A 16,833-nucleotide genomic window follows, 5' to 3' on the forward strand; every position below is an offset into this window, starting at 1 on the left:
CGAGTCACCTATTCCCCCTCCTGCCAGAAAAGTAGTCTTGATCCCATGCTGATGATGCTCTCGCTGCTCTGGACGGTGTTGGTCAAGAGCCACCCATAAGGAAACAATTAGGGCTCAGCACTCCAGCAGCCGGCTGGAATTTCTCTCCATAAACCCAGTCCCTCAGTGTGGAAAGAGGCTGCTCAGCAGCAATGAGCTCAGCAGGAGTGAGGCAGAGCCCACCCTGATAATAACCCAGGGGTCCACCAATAGGTACCCCCCAGCACCCTGAGACATCGGCTGGCTTGAGAAGCCACTGCTCACACATCCTCGAGGGCTGGCTGTTAAAATTAACCCGCCGTGACTGGGTCTGGAAAGCCCTTCCCCGGGAATGACAGGAATGTCTTTATCCTGGCCAAAGCAGCCCGGTATGGGGCTGTTTGGAGAACCCACTGCCAGAGACAGTCTTCCCTGTAAACAGGCCAGAAGCCATAAAAACTCCACAAATTCCTCCAACCGCCCTTTTCCTGGGATCAAGCGAGGGCCTGAAACATGCAGGGGATGCAAAGGTGTCCCCCCAAACCGCAGCAGCCCGGCACGTGCCGGGGCCCCTTGGTGCCACAGGACAGGATGAAGGCAACACTGGTAGCTGCTGAGGGCCAGGAAAATGCCTGTCACTGTGCTGTGGTTTCGTGACCGTGGCCTGGAAGAATTTCAGTGGCGTTTTTTTCCTGCTGGGAAGAAGAGCAGGCGGAGAAGTTCTGCTTGCTGGCAAGCCAACGTGGCAGGGCTGGGCCAGCCCAGGGCACAGGGTCAGGCAAGACGCTCCATGCCATCCCCTGCCCTTGCTGTGTTTTTGGCTCCACTTGAGAACAAAACTATGATGGGAAGCCCAGCAACAAGGAATGGGCTGTTCTGCATTGCTTGTTTATTTTATCATGGGGAGCTGAATGAAGGAGTAAGGAATGGAGTCTGGGGTTAGGTCCACTGCTCCCCATGTCCCCTGGTGCCGGCTGGGAGCTGAAGCTGTGCAGTTGTCCCTGCCAAGAGCTGGGGACTCAGAGAGGATGTGTGAATGCAGGGAGGGGGCCAAGTGTCAGGCACAGGAGTGTCTCCCCGAGTGAGATGCCACCTCCAGCAGGGCCTTGGAACCAGAGGGTGGAAGTCAGGGTGGTGGAGGTGGCTGGCGGCCCCGCATGCTTGTTTTCCAGGGCGGAAGGCCAGGGGTTGCTCCCGTCTTCCCTCCCCTCCTCCGGTGCTGCTGGCAGCAGGCTGGGCGCTCAGCTGACAGTCACGGGGAAGGCATTAGCAAAGCAAAAGGGAGTTCCCTCGCCCCACTGCAAGAGAAGATGAGGTGCTTTACCCCGGCCCTCTCCTCGGGCAACACTTCCCCATGTCCCCCCAAGCATCCACAGGAAAAGCTGGGCACAGACTGAGGGTCCCCCCTCGTCCACACACACAGTGGCGGGGAAAACCAGCCCTGTGTTGAGCGCTTGCCCGTCTCCATTAAACCCACCAGATCCTCCGGTGGCCAGCAACCAGTGTGCCTGTTCCCTGGTCTGTGTCCCCTGGTCCCTGCCCCAGCAACTGTGCACACCCGCGCGGCCGCAGGGGTGCTCAGAGGACCACCCGCCGGTCCAGCTGCTCTGCCCGCCCGGCTCGCTGGTGTCTTGCTTCAAGGTGCTTGTTTTGGACCTTCTCAAAGTGCTGCAGCAGCTCCGTGTAGTCGATGTTGGAGGCTGCTGTTCTCTTGAAGCCGGTGCTGGGCTTGGTGTTGTCCCTGCAGGGTGGGAAGAGAGAGGGTAGGAAGGGGATGGGGATGTTTGGTGTTGCGACCATCCAGCACTGGCAGCACCACAACCTTGTCCTGAAGAAGCCAAGCTCAGCAAATCCTAAAATAGTAATGCTGGTGCCTCATAAAATAACCCCAAAGACATATTTTCTTCCTCTAAAGGTGTGAGATAGAGCCCAAGAGGTCCTGGGACAAGGAGGGGACACGGGACATCTGCATCTTGGCCCCACATGGGGGGTTTAATCTCTCTGACACATACTCCTCTCTATCCCAACCCATTGCAGTCAAGAGCAGCGAGATAAGGATGCCAGGGTCATATGCCTCAGTTTCCATGTCTGCTTCTTTAAGCGAGCAAAAAACATCCAGTGGCACAGGGACAGTCCTCAGGGATGAGCACTCATGGCTGGAGCCTCCAAATGCAGGCTCCCTAGGGTACCAGCCATGGATGCTCATCCCTGTGCTGTCCCCATGCAAGGAAGCAGCAGACACCAGCCACAGGATGCCCATGGGAAGATGGCAGGCAGCTCTGGTGGCCCTGGTATGTCCCTGGGGAGGGGGCAGCTGGGACTGGCCGGTTATGAAAGCCGGCTTCGGTGTTTGAAGGAATGTAGGTCAGAGTTAATCAGATGCTCAGGCTGTCTGACAGCTCGAAAAACCCCCACTGCCAGGGTTAGTGGGGAGAAAAAAGGAGGGGGAAGCACATGCATGCCCCTCTCCGCCCCCCCAATTAAATATCAGCGCTGGGCTGTGGGTAGGAGCTCAGTGCCGGAGGCCATGAGGGATAAAAGCCATCCCAGGGAAGCAGTTAAAAGCCAAGGAGCGACAACAGCAGCAGGGGGTTAATTCAGAAACCTGCCCATCTTGGGAGCTCTTTTTGTTCCCAGGGCTGCGCCAAGGCAGAGCCAGCTTTATCATCAAGCCCCCCCACTACTCATTAGCTAAGGGTTGGAAAGCAAATCCCACTGGCAGCACCCCTGGGCAGGGAGCATGAGGATCTCAGCTGGTCCCCAGGGAGATGCCGCCCTTGCACATCTCACGCATCCCCGAAGGCCAGGAGTGGGAATGGAGCAGCCATCCGGAGGCTTTAGCAGGATGCCAGGCTCCTTTTGGGTGCTGTGAAGGCTGTCCAGGCTGCAGGGGGGATGCTTTGGGAGCCCCCCCCCCCCCAGCTGCTGGAGTCTTTCTCCATAAACCTCCTTCCCAGCTCTGCTCGTTTCCATAGCGACCCTACAAGTGAAATTTTCCATCCCGGATGCCAAATGCCTGTGGATGAGGCACAGCCCTCCCAGGGTTACCAAATATAGACACAAAAAACCCCCCTGGCCAACACTCCCGGCCATGGGGACAAGGAGCAGCCACGGCCGCAACGGAGCTGGGGGGTGAAAGCCAGAGCATGGGGCTGAGCCCGGGATGGGGGCTGAGCCTGGAATGGCAGGGATGCTCAGCTGTGGGGAACAGCTGATCCAGCCCCGATGCTGATGCCGGTCCGTCCCCCCAGCACTTACGTGGTCTGCATGAGCTCTGGGTTGGGCACGCACTGGAGGCGATGGGAGAGGAGCTGGAAGGCGCTGCTCTGGGGCAGCAGCATCAGCAGGCCATAGAGAGCCTTGATCAGGTAGGGGTTGTTCTTCACATCCAGCAGCTGCAGGCGGAGATCTGCAAGAGGACAGAAGAGGATGGGAAGGCAGGGAAAATGCATTTAATCTCCAGCTGCAATAGCAGGTTCCTCCCACCCCCTGTGATAGCCTGAGCCTCTGCCAGCCAGCCCAAGGGGCACTTGATGGCACCCCTCTCCCCTTTCATTAACCCATCCATCTCGGTGTCCCACGGTGCCCCAAAGTCCCTCTCCTTGACACAGCCCCCTGGGGCAACTGGCTCCCCAGTCTGCCACTCCTGATACCACTCATGCCTGAGGCTGTCCATGCTGTCTGCCTGAGAACACACACGCAACACGGGACTGCTCCTCAGCTTCTCCAGATTTAGCAGAAATACCCACCCTGGAGCATCACATCCAGAGGGCTGGGTGACACCCTCCTGGGGACTCTCTGGAGCAGAAGGAATCCCCTCCGCTTGGTTCTGAGGGTTACATGTGCTGGGCCTCAGTTCTGCTCAGAAGACGAAAAACAACCCTCTGGCTCCATCCCTCGCTGTGCTCATGGAAGAAGTCTTCTGGAGCCCTAAATACAGCTGAAGGGGCAGCCCAGGAGATGGGGCAAAGTCTGTGTCTCAGCATCTCACCTCCTGGTTGTCACTCGTACTGCTGGTGTCTCCCAGTGAAGGGAGCCATCACCAGGGATGCCACTTTATGGGGGACACGTCTATCCCCTACCCTGAGATGTGCAGACTAAGGTGAGTGGGCTGGGGAACCCTCGATGAATAATTTTGGGGCATGCAAAACCACCACAGAAACGTGGGTGCCTCACACATTGGGACAGTCATCCTGGGAATACGGGACAGGGTCTGCAAGAGGGAGCATGAATGAGGGTCTCTACTGTCAGCCACTCTAAACCTCTTCCCTTAAATATTCCCCAGTATCACCCCGGACCTATATAGCTGCCCTACAAAGTCCTTTCCCAACAGCCTCAGTGCCCTGCTATACCTTCAATGCAAAGCCCAGGGGCAGCAAATTGACATCATGAGAAATCCTCCCACAGCCACAGGTCACCCTGCCACATCCCCTGCCACCATCCTGGCTCCCAGTGTCACACCCCTGAGCCTCTGGTCAGGCACTGCTGCATTACTCAGTGGGGGACCCACATTGCTGGATGCTGGAGAAAACATCAGCTTGTTTTTTAGAGCTTAACTCTTCATTTTCAGAAAAAACCCCTCCATTTTTCTCGCTAAGGGCCTCAGCAGCATCCACAATGCCATCCTGTGCGCAGAGGGTGGCACAGAGGGTTTCCCCATCTGATGCCCTCTTTGTGCACTCCTGGAGATGCTCAGTGTGATCCAGGCCCCTTCCATTCCTTCCCCCATCCCTTTTGTTGGGTGCCAGTGCCGCTCGCTCCCTTAACCTATATCTGGGGGGCAAGGCTGCCCCCCCGTGCTGCCAGCGTGCCCTTTTCCCGGCGGGCAGCTCCAGCGCTGGGCAAACCTCCCGGCAAGAAGTCTCATAACTTCTGCTCTATTTATTCGTGCGGCGGCTGCCGCCCGCGATGGAGGCGCGGGGAGGGGGAGCCGCGCGCTGCCCCTTCCCCACGCGGGGTCTCCTCCTTACATGTGAATATGGGGCACTCGATGAGCTGCACCAGCTTGTCCACCTCAGTGAGGAAATCCACGGTGACCTCCAGATCCCCGCTGGATGTGGCTGTTAAGGATGTTACCTTGGAGAAAGGTGGCCGGGCAGCAGCAGATGGCTCACGAGGGCGATGCCTGGTGCAGACCGTGGCTTTGCCAAAGCCTCCCTGCGTCCTCAGCTCCTGTGGGATGTGAGCAGGCAGGGAACAGGCAGGGCTTGCACGCAGGCAGGGCTGAAAGGTCTGTAGGGTGGCCAAGGGATGACAGAGGGAGACAGATGAGCAGGCGAGGGGAAGCAGGTATAGGGGAAGAGGCAGGCTGCCCAAAAAGCTGAGAGCAGGCAGGATGAATGTTCAGGGGAGGATGCTTGCTTTTACCCTCCTGGCCCACGGGGATGGTGCATCTCCCAGAAGAAATGCCAGTGTGCACTGGGAAGGGAACTTGAGCGTGTTATTGAGCTTCTTCGTTTGGAAAACTACTCAGAGAGGCTTGGGGTTTGCTGGCACATGAAAATAATCATTCTGCTGCAGACAGATGGTGAGCTCACCGGGGATTGTGCCGTGCTGGGCACTGCCTGCTCCTCACCAGGCCAGGAGGCCAAAGTCTTCATCTTCCTGGGAGGAAGAGGATGTTGAGGAGCCTCCCCTCCTGGGCAGGGGAAGGTCAAGGCTCAGTCAGTGCACGCCTTCCTCTCTTTTCACCACAAAAAAAGGGATGACACCAGGGCAAGGGAGCTGGCACACACCCAGCACAGGCTGCCCTGCCCCGGTAATGATGGGCTGCAGGCAGAAGGCTGGGCTGGCCTGCAGGGTGACCTTGGTTGCCACAGAGGGACTAAGGGCCAGCTCAGGCCCCACCCTGGCAGAAAATCCCCAAAGGATACAATTTCTGGATGAGGTCGTAGGCATGCTTATAGTTCTGGGTAAGGAAGCAGAGGGACACAGTCGTCACAGGGTTGTGACACCAGGACCGGTACAGGCAGCAGAAGAGGTTCCGGCTTTCCTGGGGAAAGAGAGAACCATTGGGGTTTGGTCACTCTGGGAGCACAGACATGGCATGGCCCCAGGAACCCAACACCAACCTGCCAGGCTGGCAAGTGCCACCAAAACACAAAGGGACGTTTCTGGACCCACCAAGTCCACCTGGCACTGGCATAAGCCTCAGCCTCAGGAGATGGAGACCTGGTGGGCTTTGGGGTGACAGCATGATGAAGTGGCACTCAGGGCTGCTGAGTCCACCACAGGATGAGGGGCTGGAGGACGATGCTGTCCCACCCAAGGGGACACCCCTGCATCACTGGTTTTCAGCAGGAGGAGGAGGATGATAAATCTTTCTTCTCTCCTTCCTTGGACGTCACTGGTGCTGGCAGAAGCTGCTCAGCAAATCCTGTGGGCATGTTCCTGGGAGTGACAGTTGAGGGACTGCAGGACTCTCCTCCTGCTATCACCTGTCCCACAGCCCATGGTGGGGGCAGACAGAGGGAGGCAGCAGCTGCTTGAGGGCTCAGTAAGCCCACTCCCATTCCAGGGAGAAAAGCAAGAGTTGGGAAGATCCTCCAAGCCCATCTTCAGCTGCTGAAGGGTGGATGAATAAAGAGGCTGCCCAAGCAGCCCAACCCTGGGACCCATCAGGCAGGGACTGAGCAGCAAGGCACACTCCCAGGTGGCTGCTAGGTCCCCACCACCCCCATCATATCCCTCCAGCTGCTAAGCCTGCTCCTGCAGATCATACCGGGGTCTTCAGGTCCTTCAGTTGGTTTCTCAGCTGGAAGAGCTCAGAGGATGTCAGCAGGATGGTATTGAGGGTGTGGACCATGGTAGAGGCGAATTTGAGATCCTCCTCCCTAAGCAGTATGTCTGCCATGGAGTGGAAGATGTTCTCTGCATTCAGAAGTAGACAAAGCTGCCTGTGTATCACAGAGGAGAGAAACCAGGGGGAAAGGATTGTTAATGAGCACAATCAAGACTCTGATGTGAGCCCACTTCTCCAGAGAGGACCAGGGAGGAGATGTGGGTGCACCAGAGGTTGGGTGAGTGTGGTGGCACCAGAAGGGAGATGCTGTGGGGCAATACAAGGCTCTGCATTTGGAGGATGCAGTTATTCACACCAAGACAAGAACAAAAAAACACAGCTGGGCTAAGACATGTCCCTGGTCATATTGCTTTGGGACCTTGCTGGCACCCACTACTATGGCTTGTGCCACCTCAAGCCTTTCCATGACCTCCCTCAGGAGCTTTCAGTGTCACTTTCCAGCCTGACCAGCACAGTGAGTGTGCAGGAGCATCATTGCAGATGGCATGTGATGGTTTAGTCAGACCAGTATCCCACTGACACTGGGGAACATCCCAGGGAGTGCAGCCAGTGGGGCAAAGCAATTCCTCCTGACGTTGTGCAACCCGCAGTCCTGGAGCCAGAGGCTGCTCTTTGAACTCCTCCATGCTCCAGCTGCCACGAGATCCGGTGCTGAGTGGCTCCGGAGATGGAGCTGGTGAAGCTGGAAGATGTCTCTGTTCCACTGGATATCCTGCCAGCAGTGCTTTCCCCAAAACAGTGTAACCGCCACTGCGGCCCACGCTGATCTGCCTGGCTGGGTCACAGCAGGAATGTCCTGCTTAACAAACCTTGAGTCATTCCCAAGATTTTCAACATTTTTTTAGTCCAGAAACAAAAAAATAAAACCATCAGATTTTTTTTTTTCTCCCACATTTGTTTGGATTTGGGGATTTCCTGTTTTTCTCCAGGCTCTTGCCTTCCTGGGCAGTTTGTCTGAGGACACCTGAAATGCTGCCCAATGCCAGCTCAGATCCCCAGCGTGGGGATTGGAGTAATACAGGGAAGCCCACCTAACTCCCAGCATCCCAGCTTCTCCTGAAACTGGGATGCTCCCTGGCTCACCACATTTCTCCGTGGGCTGACAGGGAACCTTGGAGGCAGGGCATCCCCCAGAGCAACTCTGCATTCCCCCAGCTCCTGCCAAACACAGTTCCCCACCAGATATTTTTAGCTGGATTCAGATTTTCCCCTGGAGGCATCTCTGAGAGGATTAAGAGGCAAAACATAGATCAACTGCTTGGGCTGCTGGGTGGGAGGTGTTCACTAGCTACCTGGTTTGGCTTGGAGGCAGGAGGTACACCTGAATATCCCCTGCCTGGAAGTCATGTTTTCACCTCCTGAGGAGGAGGAAGGATGTGAGTTTCCAGCCCCTGTTCCTGTAAGGACAGACCAGAGGAAGACTATTTGACTACAGTCAGACTTCAAAGACCATACCCTAAAGCTTGGTGGTTTAGGTACGCAGGAGGAGAACGAAGAAACAGATCTTCCCTCCTCAACATGCGGAGGAAGAAACCCCTCATCTTCCTCCCACCTCTTTGTCCTGCCAAATAATCCCTTCCCTCCTCACCCAGCCCTGGCTGCTCTCCACCGGCAGCTCCCGCATCCCGCGTGGCTGCCACCGGACAATGCGATGCTCTGTGCGGGATTTTATGTAACCCAACCCGGCGATCAGCCCTGGACCCCGCTAAAATGGAACGGGCTGTGATAAATAAGCTCATTTATCCCAATTATTCTTACGTAACCAGCTGCATTCATGGGGATGAAAACGCTTCCCTGATTTCTTGCCACTTGGACACAGGCTGGCTGGAGGAGGGAGAGCGGTGGGAAAGTGAGGCATGGAGGGAGGAAAGGGGAAGGCAGAGGCTTTTAGTCCAATCTGATGGAGCCAAAAGCAAATCAATAGCTCAGCGTTGCAGGCAGGATCCAGTCACTACCAGCTGCAGCAAAGCAGGACCAAGCCCGGCCCAGGAGTAAAGGTGGCTCCATGCTACCCTTCTCCAGCAAGGGGGGATAACTGGATGCCCCAGCCTTGCCAAGCTGTCTCCAGCAGCCATGCTGGGCACTTGAACCATGAAGTGGGATGGTTTAATGTGCCCAAAGAAGGGATGGATTCTCCAGGGACAAACACTGGGATAGTTTTAGTCTCAACAGTGAAGTGGTTGGTGCACCAGTACAGCTGGGACTGGCTGCAATGCTCATGGCTAGTGGGGAGCTGGTGTTTTGCACCTTCCAGGCAAGAAGACTATAGCAAGAGCTTTAACAAGAAAAACAGTGCCAGGGAGCACTGAGAGCAATTCAGTAACCTCCAAAGCTCCCCCATGACAAAAAGGATGCCTTTCAGGTTCCCCCTCCACAGGAAAGGAAGGCTCTCACTTTCCATAAATAGGAGCTCTGCCATTTGGCTGGTGAACACCATGCTCACAGTGAGCAGGGGCCTGAATGCGAGCTGCTTTCTAATTTCAGGCCTGGTTTTGATTAGTGGGGCAGGGTTGGGATTCTCCCCCCTCCTTTCAGTGGCACTGGGGAACTGGAAACTGTCGGGGTGTTAGAGAGGGAGCTGTGTGGAGACTGTCCCTCTGCCTCAGAGCCGTGTCACCCCATGGGGATGCTGTCCCGCTTGGGCACCAGCCCCTCCAGCTGCCCCCAGGTTCTCTGGGATCCACCAGCACAGTGAGTTTGCCAGTGCACAGCATCCTCCTATGGCAGTGGCAGAGACCTCAAACTCCCCTCCGTGAAGCCCCTTGGTCGGCATATCCCAAAAGCAGTCCCCAAAGGAGGGGACAACTGGCTGGTCCTGCAGCTGCTGGCCTCCGTGACAGCAGCAAGCAGCTGAGCCCAACTGCCAGCACCAGGCGGCTGTTGGTGGGGTGGGAGGGTCCCCAGGAGCCCATTCCCTGGGAGGCTTTGATGGCATGAGGGGAACGCCAGGCTGGCTGGGAGGAGGCAGGGAAAGGGGCTGAACAGAGGACAGGTGGCTTCAGAGTGGCTGTGGAAGGGAACAGGGCAGAGGGGACAGAAAGTGGGAGCCATACCCCTTATATGTACACACCATAAATATATCCTGGATATATACATCCCATAAATATGTGTGTATATATATACATACACACACCCCTTAAATATATATCTCTCCCCAGAAATACATGATGTGATGACGAAAGGAACTGGCTAATCCCCCTGAAGCATCATTCCAGCAAGATGTCTGTCCCTGGAGCTTTCCCTGCATGGGTGATGTGCATCCCCTTGCCCGTGGGGATCCAGAGAATCCCCAAGGATCTCCTGGCATGGAAGAAGAGGGCAAGAAGTGTCCCCAGGGAGGCAGGAGCCGCAGAGCATCACGGCACGCGTTGGTTATGTTACGCAGCCGGCAGTGCAGGCACATGGTGATAATGAAATGTTGTATCCAGGCCATTAAAATTTAACTCCTTAAATTAAAAGGGTTATTCAAGCCTTTCCTACGGAGCCAAGGAATGTGGCTGCAGGCAGATGGGAGGCAGCATCCACCTGCAGTGTGATGATGCCTCAGGGACACCTCAAGCCACCGTGGGGCTCCCAAGGGACCCAGCAGGTCACCTCCAGCCCCTGCTGCAGTCACAGTACCCTGCCCATCCCCTTGCCTAAAGGACTCCTCGACAACACGAGGCTGGCCAAGGGAAGAGCCACAGCGGTCACCGCAACCTTTGCGTGCCCATGCCACCCTAGGGTCCCCCTGTGTCTCTGATGTAGCAGCCACCAAATTGCCAGCACAGCAATGTCAATCACAATGAATTCTCATCACACAAATGGTCGGTGGGGTGGGATGAGGAATGGGAACAAGCAGAACAGGGATCGTGCAGGGGCAGGGAGCTGCTGCAGGGCAGCATACTGGAGCCCAGAGGATGTTGGCAAGATGGGGTGGCTTTAGAGCCACATCTCCAATTAAGGACAAGCCCCGGCGTCCCTCCCAGCCCTCTTGCTTTGACAACTCGATGCCTGGAAACCGGCTAATCTAAACATCATCATTTCAGGGAGCTGTCAGAGTTCCCATCCTGCCCGCTTGTCCCTTTAACCACTTCAGCCCCGTCCCCTGCCCCAAGCCACCATGCAGGAACAGGGTGGCAGAGGCTCAGGCCACACCAAAGCTTGCTTGAAGAGGGCGAACGTTTGTTTTTCCCTAAAATCTAAAAAAAGTAAGATGAGATCCAGTCTCACTGCATAACCGTCTCCTCCTCTGGGATCTGTGGGGTGCCTAGGGGGAAACACTGGTCCCATCCTGTTGCCTGGCCATGCTGAGCACCCTCCCGCTGTGTTCAATTAAGCAGGTGCTTCTTCATTAAGCACCAGTGATTCGCTTTATTAGCTCTGGGCTAATAGACACGGGGCCCCAGCAGGGAGAGGATCATGTCTCGTCCCACTTCCAGCAACTGGGACAGAGCCTGAGCTGTGGAAGGAGCTGGCTGAGGCCTGGCAGTGATGCTCTGAGGGGTTCTGCTCCACTTTTCTGCTCACAGGTCTCAAAAAAACTTCCACATCTGTGAGGAGGGCAGAGCCCCTCCATACTTCCTCCCAACCCTCCTCTTCCTCTACTCCCTTCCTCTCTCCTCCCAAAGGCTATCCCCCACCCTTCCTCCACACCCCACGCTCCCCAAGAGATGCCCTGGCTTAACCCACCTAACCAGGAAATCCACAGCCTCTGTGATACCCACTGTCCCTCCCCATCCCCCTGAAATTCTCCTGCCAGCAAAAGCAACATCCCCAGCCTGCCCCAGCAGCTGGGATCCTTTAGGAATCTGCAGAGAAAGCATAGATAAAATTAGGATGTGAAGGGGAGAAGAGAGCAAGTGGGGAAGGCAGAAGGATGTCATTGTCCCATCCTTTCTCTCCATATCAGCAAAGAAAATCCCAGTCTTCCATTTTAATCCCCCCTTTCCTGAATCCAGGCTCCAGAGCTGCTCCTCTGGGCAAGGGAAACCATAGCAACCCCAGCAGCTCCTGCTTTACAAAATTCATAGCATTTTATGTAAGGGATTTTGAAGGGTTTGTGAGGTTTAGGAGCAGGGGAGCTCCTTCTGCAGGAGGCAAGTCTGGGGAGGGGAAGGACCCTCATCAGCTTTGGTTGCTTGGAACGGTTATCAAGCTCCCCAGGGAAACTTGGTGAAAGCTGCAGACCAGAGATGTGCATAGCCTGGGAGGAGATGTGTGGATCTGGGAAGGAGATGTGTGGATTCTGGGAGGGAACGTGTGGCTCTCGGAAAGCCGGAGGAGACAAGCCCTGCGATGCCTTCGCTTGAAAAGGGAAAGGTGCAGAGTGTTTCACTGCAAACAAGAAAAGCCTCCCACGGAGTGTCTGCTTGGCAGCAGCCGTCAGTGTGACAACTGCTGAAGGAGCTGTGGTGCCAGCTCAGCGCTGGGCCGCGGCCGCCTCAGCGAAAGGCACTCCCCAGGGATCCCTGGGGATCCCCACAGCAACCAAGACGGATGCCTGAGAGGAACACGGCACAAGTGCACGTTAGTATTTCAGGCCAGCTTCAGCTGGGGAAACAGCATCTTGATCCTGCAGAGCCTCAGCCCGTGGCTTCTGCTCCTCTTGATGCTCCTCCTGGACATCAGGCCACTGGGAGGTCCCTGTCCTGGCTGGCTGCCCTGCTGCCCACTAAAGCTGACAGTCCAGCCTGAAGCTGGGCACATCCACCTTGACTTGTGATGAATCCAGCCTTATTCCCACCTTGGACATAGAACAGTGCTCTTCAACGAGATCATCTTGAGCTCTCCAAGCAGATATCCAACACCTCTGGACATTTTTATGATCAGTGAGATACCTGCAGCTCTCTACCAAACAGGAGAGGGAAACAGGGTGTAGCAAGGAGAAGGAAGAGTCAGATCCTTTGGACTGGGCCAGAAGCTAAAAGACAACTAAACGTGGCCTGATAGTCCACTCAGCCCAAGGTATGGCTCAACTTTTAGCACAACACAGATCAATGTGACAGCTCCTCCAAGGTGAAGCCTTGGTCTCCAGCTGCTCAAGCTGGTGTGTGCCAGGACTTTCCTTGAGGAAACTTTATAGTGACTTATGGATAAAGCTATCCTGCCCATAGAATTCTGGGATGGTTTGGCTTGGAAGGGACTTTAAGAACGATCTCATTGCAAGCCCCTGCCATGGGCAGGGATGCATTTCACTAGACCAGATTGCTCCAAGCTCCATCCAACCTGGCCTTGAGCACCTGCACTGATGAGTCACTGACAACCTGCAAAGCTTACCAAATCCTGTAGGAACAGCTGAGCATCTACAAAAGGCTCACTTGAAAAACAAGCAAACCTCCCCTCCTAAACCCTCCAGGAAAGCAAAAAACTACCTCCCCAAAGCACTTATTTTCTAACTTTTAAACTTGCCAGTGACTTGATGGCAAAACGGATGGCAAATGCAAGTCTTGCCCTGGGCTCTTGGGGCTTCAAGGCCCAGGCAGGAGGCACCAGCAGCAGCATGAGAGCACGTGCCTGGCTCCAGCCACCACCACAGCTGACCCTGTCAACTCATGTTCAAGTGAGCCCTCCAGAACCTGTTCCCAGAGGAGTACTTACACCGGGCACTGATGTTTCCAGACAAGCTCTGTTGGGAAGGGGAGGAAGGGCAGGAGCTGGCTGGGGAGTGGGGGAGAACTGCAGAGCAGCAGCAGCAGCAGATCCTTCCTTCGAGACGTCCGCTTCCCTTTCAGGCTGACAGCTGTGGCCTAATTTTCAAGAAAACTGACAAGCGCCTTATTTCTCCCCCTATAATTTCTCATCACTGCAAATAAAATAGGTTAAAGGAGCGGGTACAAAGCTGTGGCAACAGGAGCTGGGAGAGACTGATCCTGTTCAGTGTGTGCACAGTTTGTACACAGATGGGAGCTGTGCTCACCCTTCCCCATCACTTTGCTTTATGGCAAAGAAATAAAAGAGCTTTTGCTCCTAAAAGCATGACCAAGGAGCAGGTTGCTGTCCTAGAGATGGATGAGCCTTTGGATGTCCATGTAGGGAAGGCAGATTTGAGGGAAAACTGTCCTGCTGGCTATCTCTATCCCTCAGAAAGCAGGGATAGACTATGGCAGGAATAAACTCTGTGTTTGAGAGTGAAGCTTTCCAGAAGGAAGGAAAAGAGGGGCTGGGAAGAGGTGGCAGTGTCCCATGGCTCAGGGATAAGTGTTCCCTGGGGTGGGAGATGAAGCTGCCTTGTCTCTTCTGCCAACAACTCAAGCACATCCTGGAGCTCAGGGAAGGAGGTGCCCATAACCCACTGAGCTCTGCTGCACTTCCTACTCAAGTGTCAGCTGAAAAAATACACCATTTATGCCATGGTTTAGACACCCCAGATTCTATTTCAGCTTTAGTGCCAGTCTTGCCTCCATGCCTGCTGCCTCTCAGCATTGCATTGGATCACAATGCCTGCCCTGCCTTCTGAGCCAGGATCCCTGGAGGGATCCCAAGGAGGGATGCAGCCTGAGGAGCCTTGCTCCCCCAAACCCTCCAAGGCCCATAGATGCATGAGAGGAGAGCAGATGGATGCTCCCTGCCCTGCCAGGACCCTAAAAGAGCACCCAATGCTTTGATGGGACCAGCTCCAGGTGCAGCTGAACACCAGGAGCAGCTCATGCGTGAAGGGAAGGAGCACTGAATGGCAGGAACTCCAACCAAGGTGGCTTTTGCACAGCTCTATGCTTTCAGTGGGGAGTTAAAGATGTCCCATCCAGAGATATCTTATCTGAGGACATCCCATCCTGGGAGCAGAGTGCCCAGCTGGACCCACTGGCTGAGGTGAGCGCTCTTTTTGTTTTTTAACTGAGTGTGCCCTGCGCCTGGGGGATAACTGAGCAAGATCCCCTGGAAGACAGGTGGGGGGAAAAACACTGTTACTCAGTCTGATTTCCTGTTCTGGCTCTTCCCTCCACAAAGATGAATAAACCCAGTTGTCACAGCTGCAGAGCCAGAAAAGGAAGCACCATCAGAAGACCCGAGCCCAACCAACAGGATCAGACAGGTTAAGCTGCTTCCCCATGATGAGGGTCATCACCCCATCAGCCAGGCAAAGAAAATTTGGGAGACACTTTGGAAGCTGCTTGTGCTGAATCCCTGCTCTGCAGAACATGACAGTCAGCAAACAGGGAAGCTGTGGGCTCCTCTCCCCACTGTCCAGTTTGCCTTCTCCCAGCTCCCTCCTTCCACAGCCTGCTTTTCCACAGCATTCCTGCTGTGATCCTAGGGAAAGTGCTGGGAGGAAGCAGATATCCCTACCAGGGGACCTGCCCTGTGAAAGAACTTGGCCATTTTGTGAGGGTTTTCCTCTCCTACGCACATTTCCCCTTCCTCCCCTCCACCCTCTCACTGACCCAAATTAGTCCCAGCCCACGCCGGCACTGCTGCTCACATGTGGTTCCCATTTTTCTACAGGAAAACCCATCAAACCCTTCCAAGCAGCTCCAAGTACGGCTGCTCCTGGTGCAGCTTTGGTGGGTTAGCACAGCAAACTCATTTCCAGGACCTGGTGCAGCCCAGCTCATCCAGCCCCTGCGGCTCAGTGGAGGCATCTCCTGTCCTTCCCTGGGGGTACAGCCCCAGGAGGGAGCTGGCCAGGGCTGACCCAGCTCCTGCTCTCCCAGCAGGGATAATCCTTTGACAGGGCAACCAGGCTCCTCCCTTGTGAAGGTCATGCTGTTGCTGACTGCTGGGGCATTGTGACTCCAGAGCTAACCTCTACTCTGGTGGAAACTGGGTTTTCCCTCCTCTGGCTCCTGCTTCATGGGGCTGGGAGGGTATCAGAGAGTCCAGAATGATGTCCCAGAGCCTCAGTGAATTAAAACCTCAATAAGCACATGCTCCTGTGGGCTTGTGGGGCTCACTGTGCAATGTAAAAGAGAGAATTTGAGAGCTGAGGGCTTTTGGAGGTACAGTGGGGTTGCTGGCTTCCTTCCAAAATCCCATAGGAGCCCGAGGAGACCCTGGGAGGGCATTCACGGTGCAATCCTGGAGCAGAGGGAGAATGCAGGAAAGCAGAGCCTGATTGCCATCACATTGCTGTAGCACTGTTCTGGATCTCCAGGCATGGGGTTTTACACGGCAAACTGGGGAGAGAAGGCTTTGGGGTGCAGGGAGAATTAAAAGGAGGCACAGAGGAATGGGCTGGAGAGATGAGTGAGGAGGAGCCCACTGACCTCTGCAGAACTGGGCACGTTCACCACCCTGCTCCATCACCCTGTGCCTGGCCGGGGCCTCGGGTGAGAGGGAGTCCCTCTTTCTGCTTTGCAAATGGACAAAAAAACCACAAACTCAAAAGCTTTCTCCTGTTCCTCCTCTCGGTGAGGCATGAGGAGGGGGATGGCGAGTGCACAGTTCATTAAAGCCGGAGGGCAGGCGGCCAGCGAGCATCCTGGCAGGCAGAGCACTGGATTTTCGCAGGCTCGCTGCCTCCCGACACAGAAGCTTCCCTTGTAGCACTCACAGCTGTTTGGATTTTACCCGAGTTCATATCACAGTTTATCAAAGAGGCTCCATTTTTTTCCCCCTTCTTTTTTTTTTTTTGCACTTTGCTGAGTGCAAGCCAAATGGTTCCCGCAAAAACAAACGCAGGTTTTGTTCTGCATTGCAGTGGCACGGAGGGTGGGAGAGAGGAAGAGGTGACACGTGTCCCCCCTCCAGCCCTGATTCACTTGTAGAGGGATTTTCAGGGCATGGGTTTGGCAATGGGAGCTGGAGGGGGCACAGTGGCATCAGCACATCCAAAGGAAGGAGGAGGAGTGGGTCTTGCAACCCAGCACTGGCTGCCTCCAGATAATCAGGAGGTACTGGGGTGTTTGGTCAAGGAAAAAGTGTGTCCAGAGGAGCTCAAGAGCATCCAGGCCTGGGAGAAGAGGAGGGTTTTGGTTAGCCCCAGCTCCTGAGCCTCTCCCAGTGAGGGGCTGGGAAGTGAGGACAGCACAGCAGGAGGAAAGGATAAGGTTAAGGATGAGGTGGGAGGCAGGATGGGGCTGGGGGGACACTGG

At 55.3% G+C, this 16,833-nt stretch overlaps 1 protein-coding gene across 3 annotated transcripts in view; it reads right to left on the reverse strand.

The window, feature by feature from the left end:
• Positions 1-887: 887 nt before the first annotated feature.
• Positions 888-16,833, reverse strand: part of VAC14 (VAC14 component of PIKFYVE complex) — a 58,838-nt gene continuing 42,892 nt past the window's right edge. The window contains exons 15-20 of one of the 3 annotated variants that reach the window (XR_005258248.1): positions 6,740-6,914; positions 5,892-6,010; positions 4,989-5,068; positions 3,277-3,427; positions 1,496-1,759; positions 888-1,316 (exon numbers count right to left, since the gene is read on the reverse strand). Coding sequence is in view for 2 of the 3 variants with exons in the window: in XM_038147994.1 (XP_038003922.1) it covers positions 2,710-2,998; positions 3,277-3,427; positions 4,989-5,068; positions 5,892-6,010; positions 6,740-6,914 (814 nt within the window). In the remaining variant the exon portion in view is untranslated. The other 2 variants (XM_038147995.1, XM_038147994.1) reach the window with 2 other exon arrangements.

This window comes from Motacilla alba, chromosome 11 (assembly GCF_015832195.1).
Source record: "Motacilla alba alba isolate MOTALB_02 chromosome 11, Motacilla_alba_V1.0_pri, whole genome shotgun sequence".
Lineage (NCBI taxonomy): Eukaryota > Metazoa > Chordata > Aves > Passeriformes > Motacillidae > Motacilla > Motacilla alba.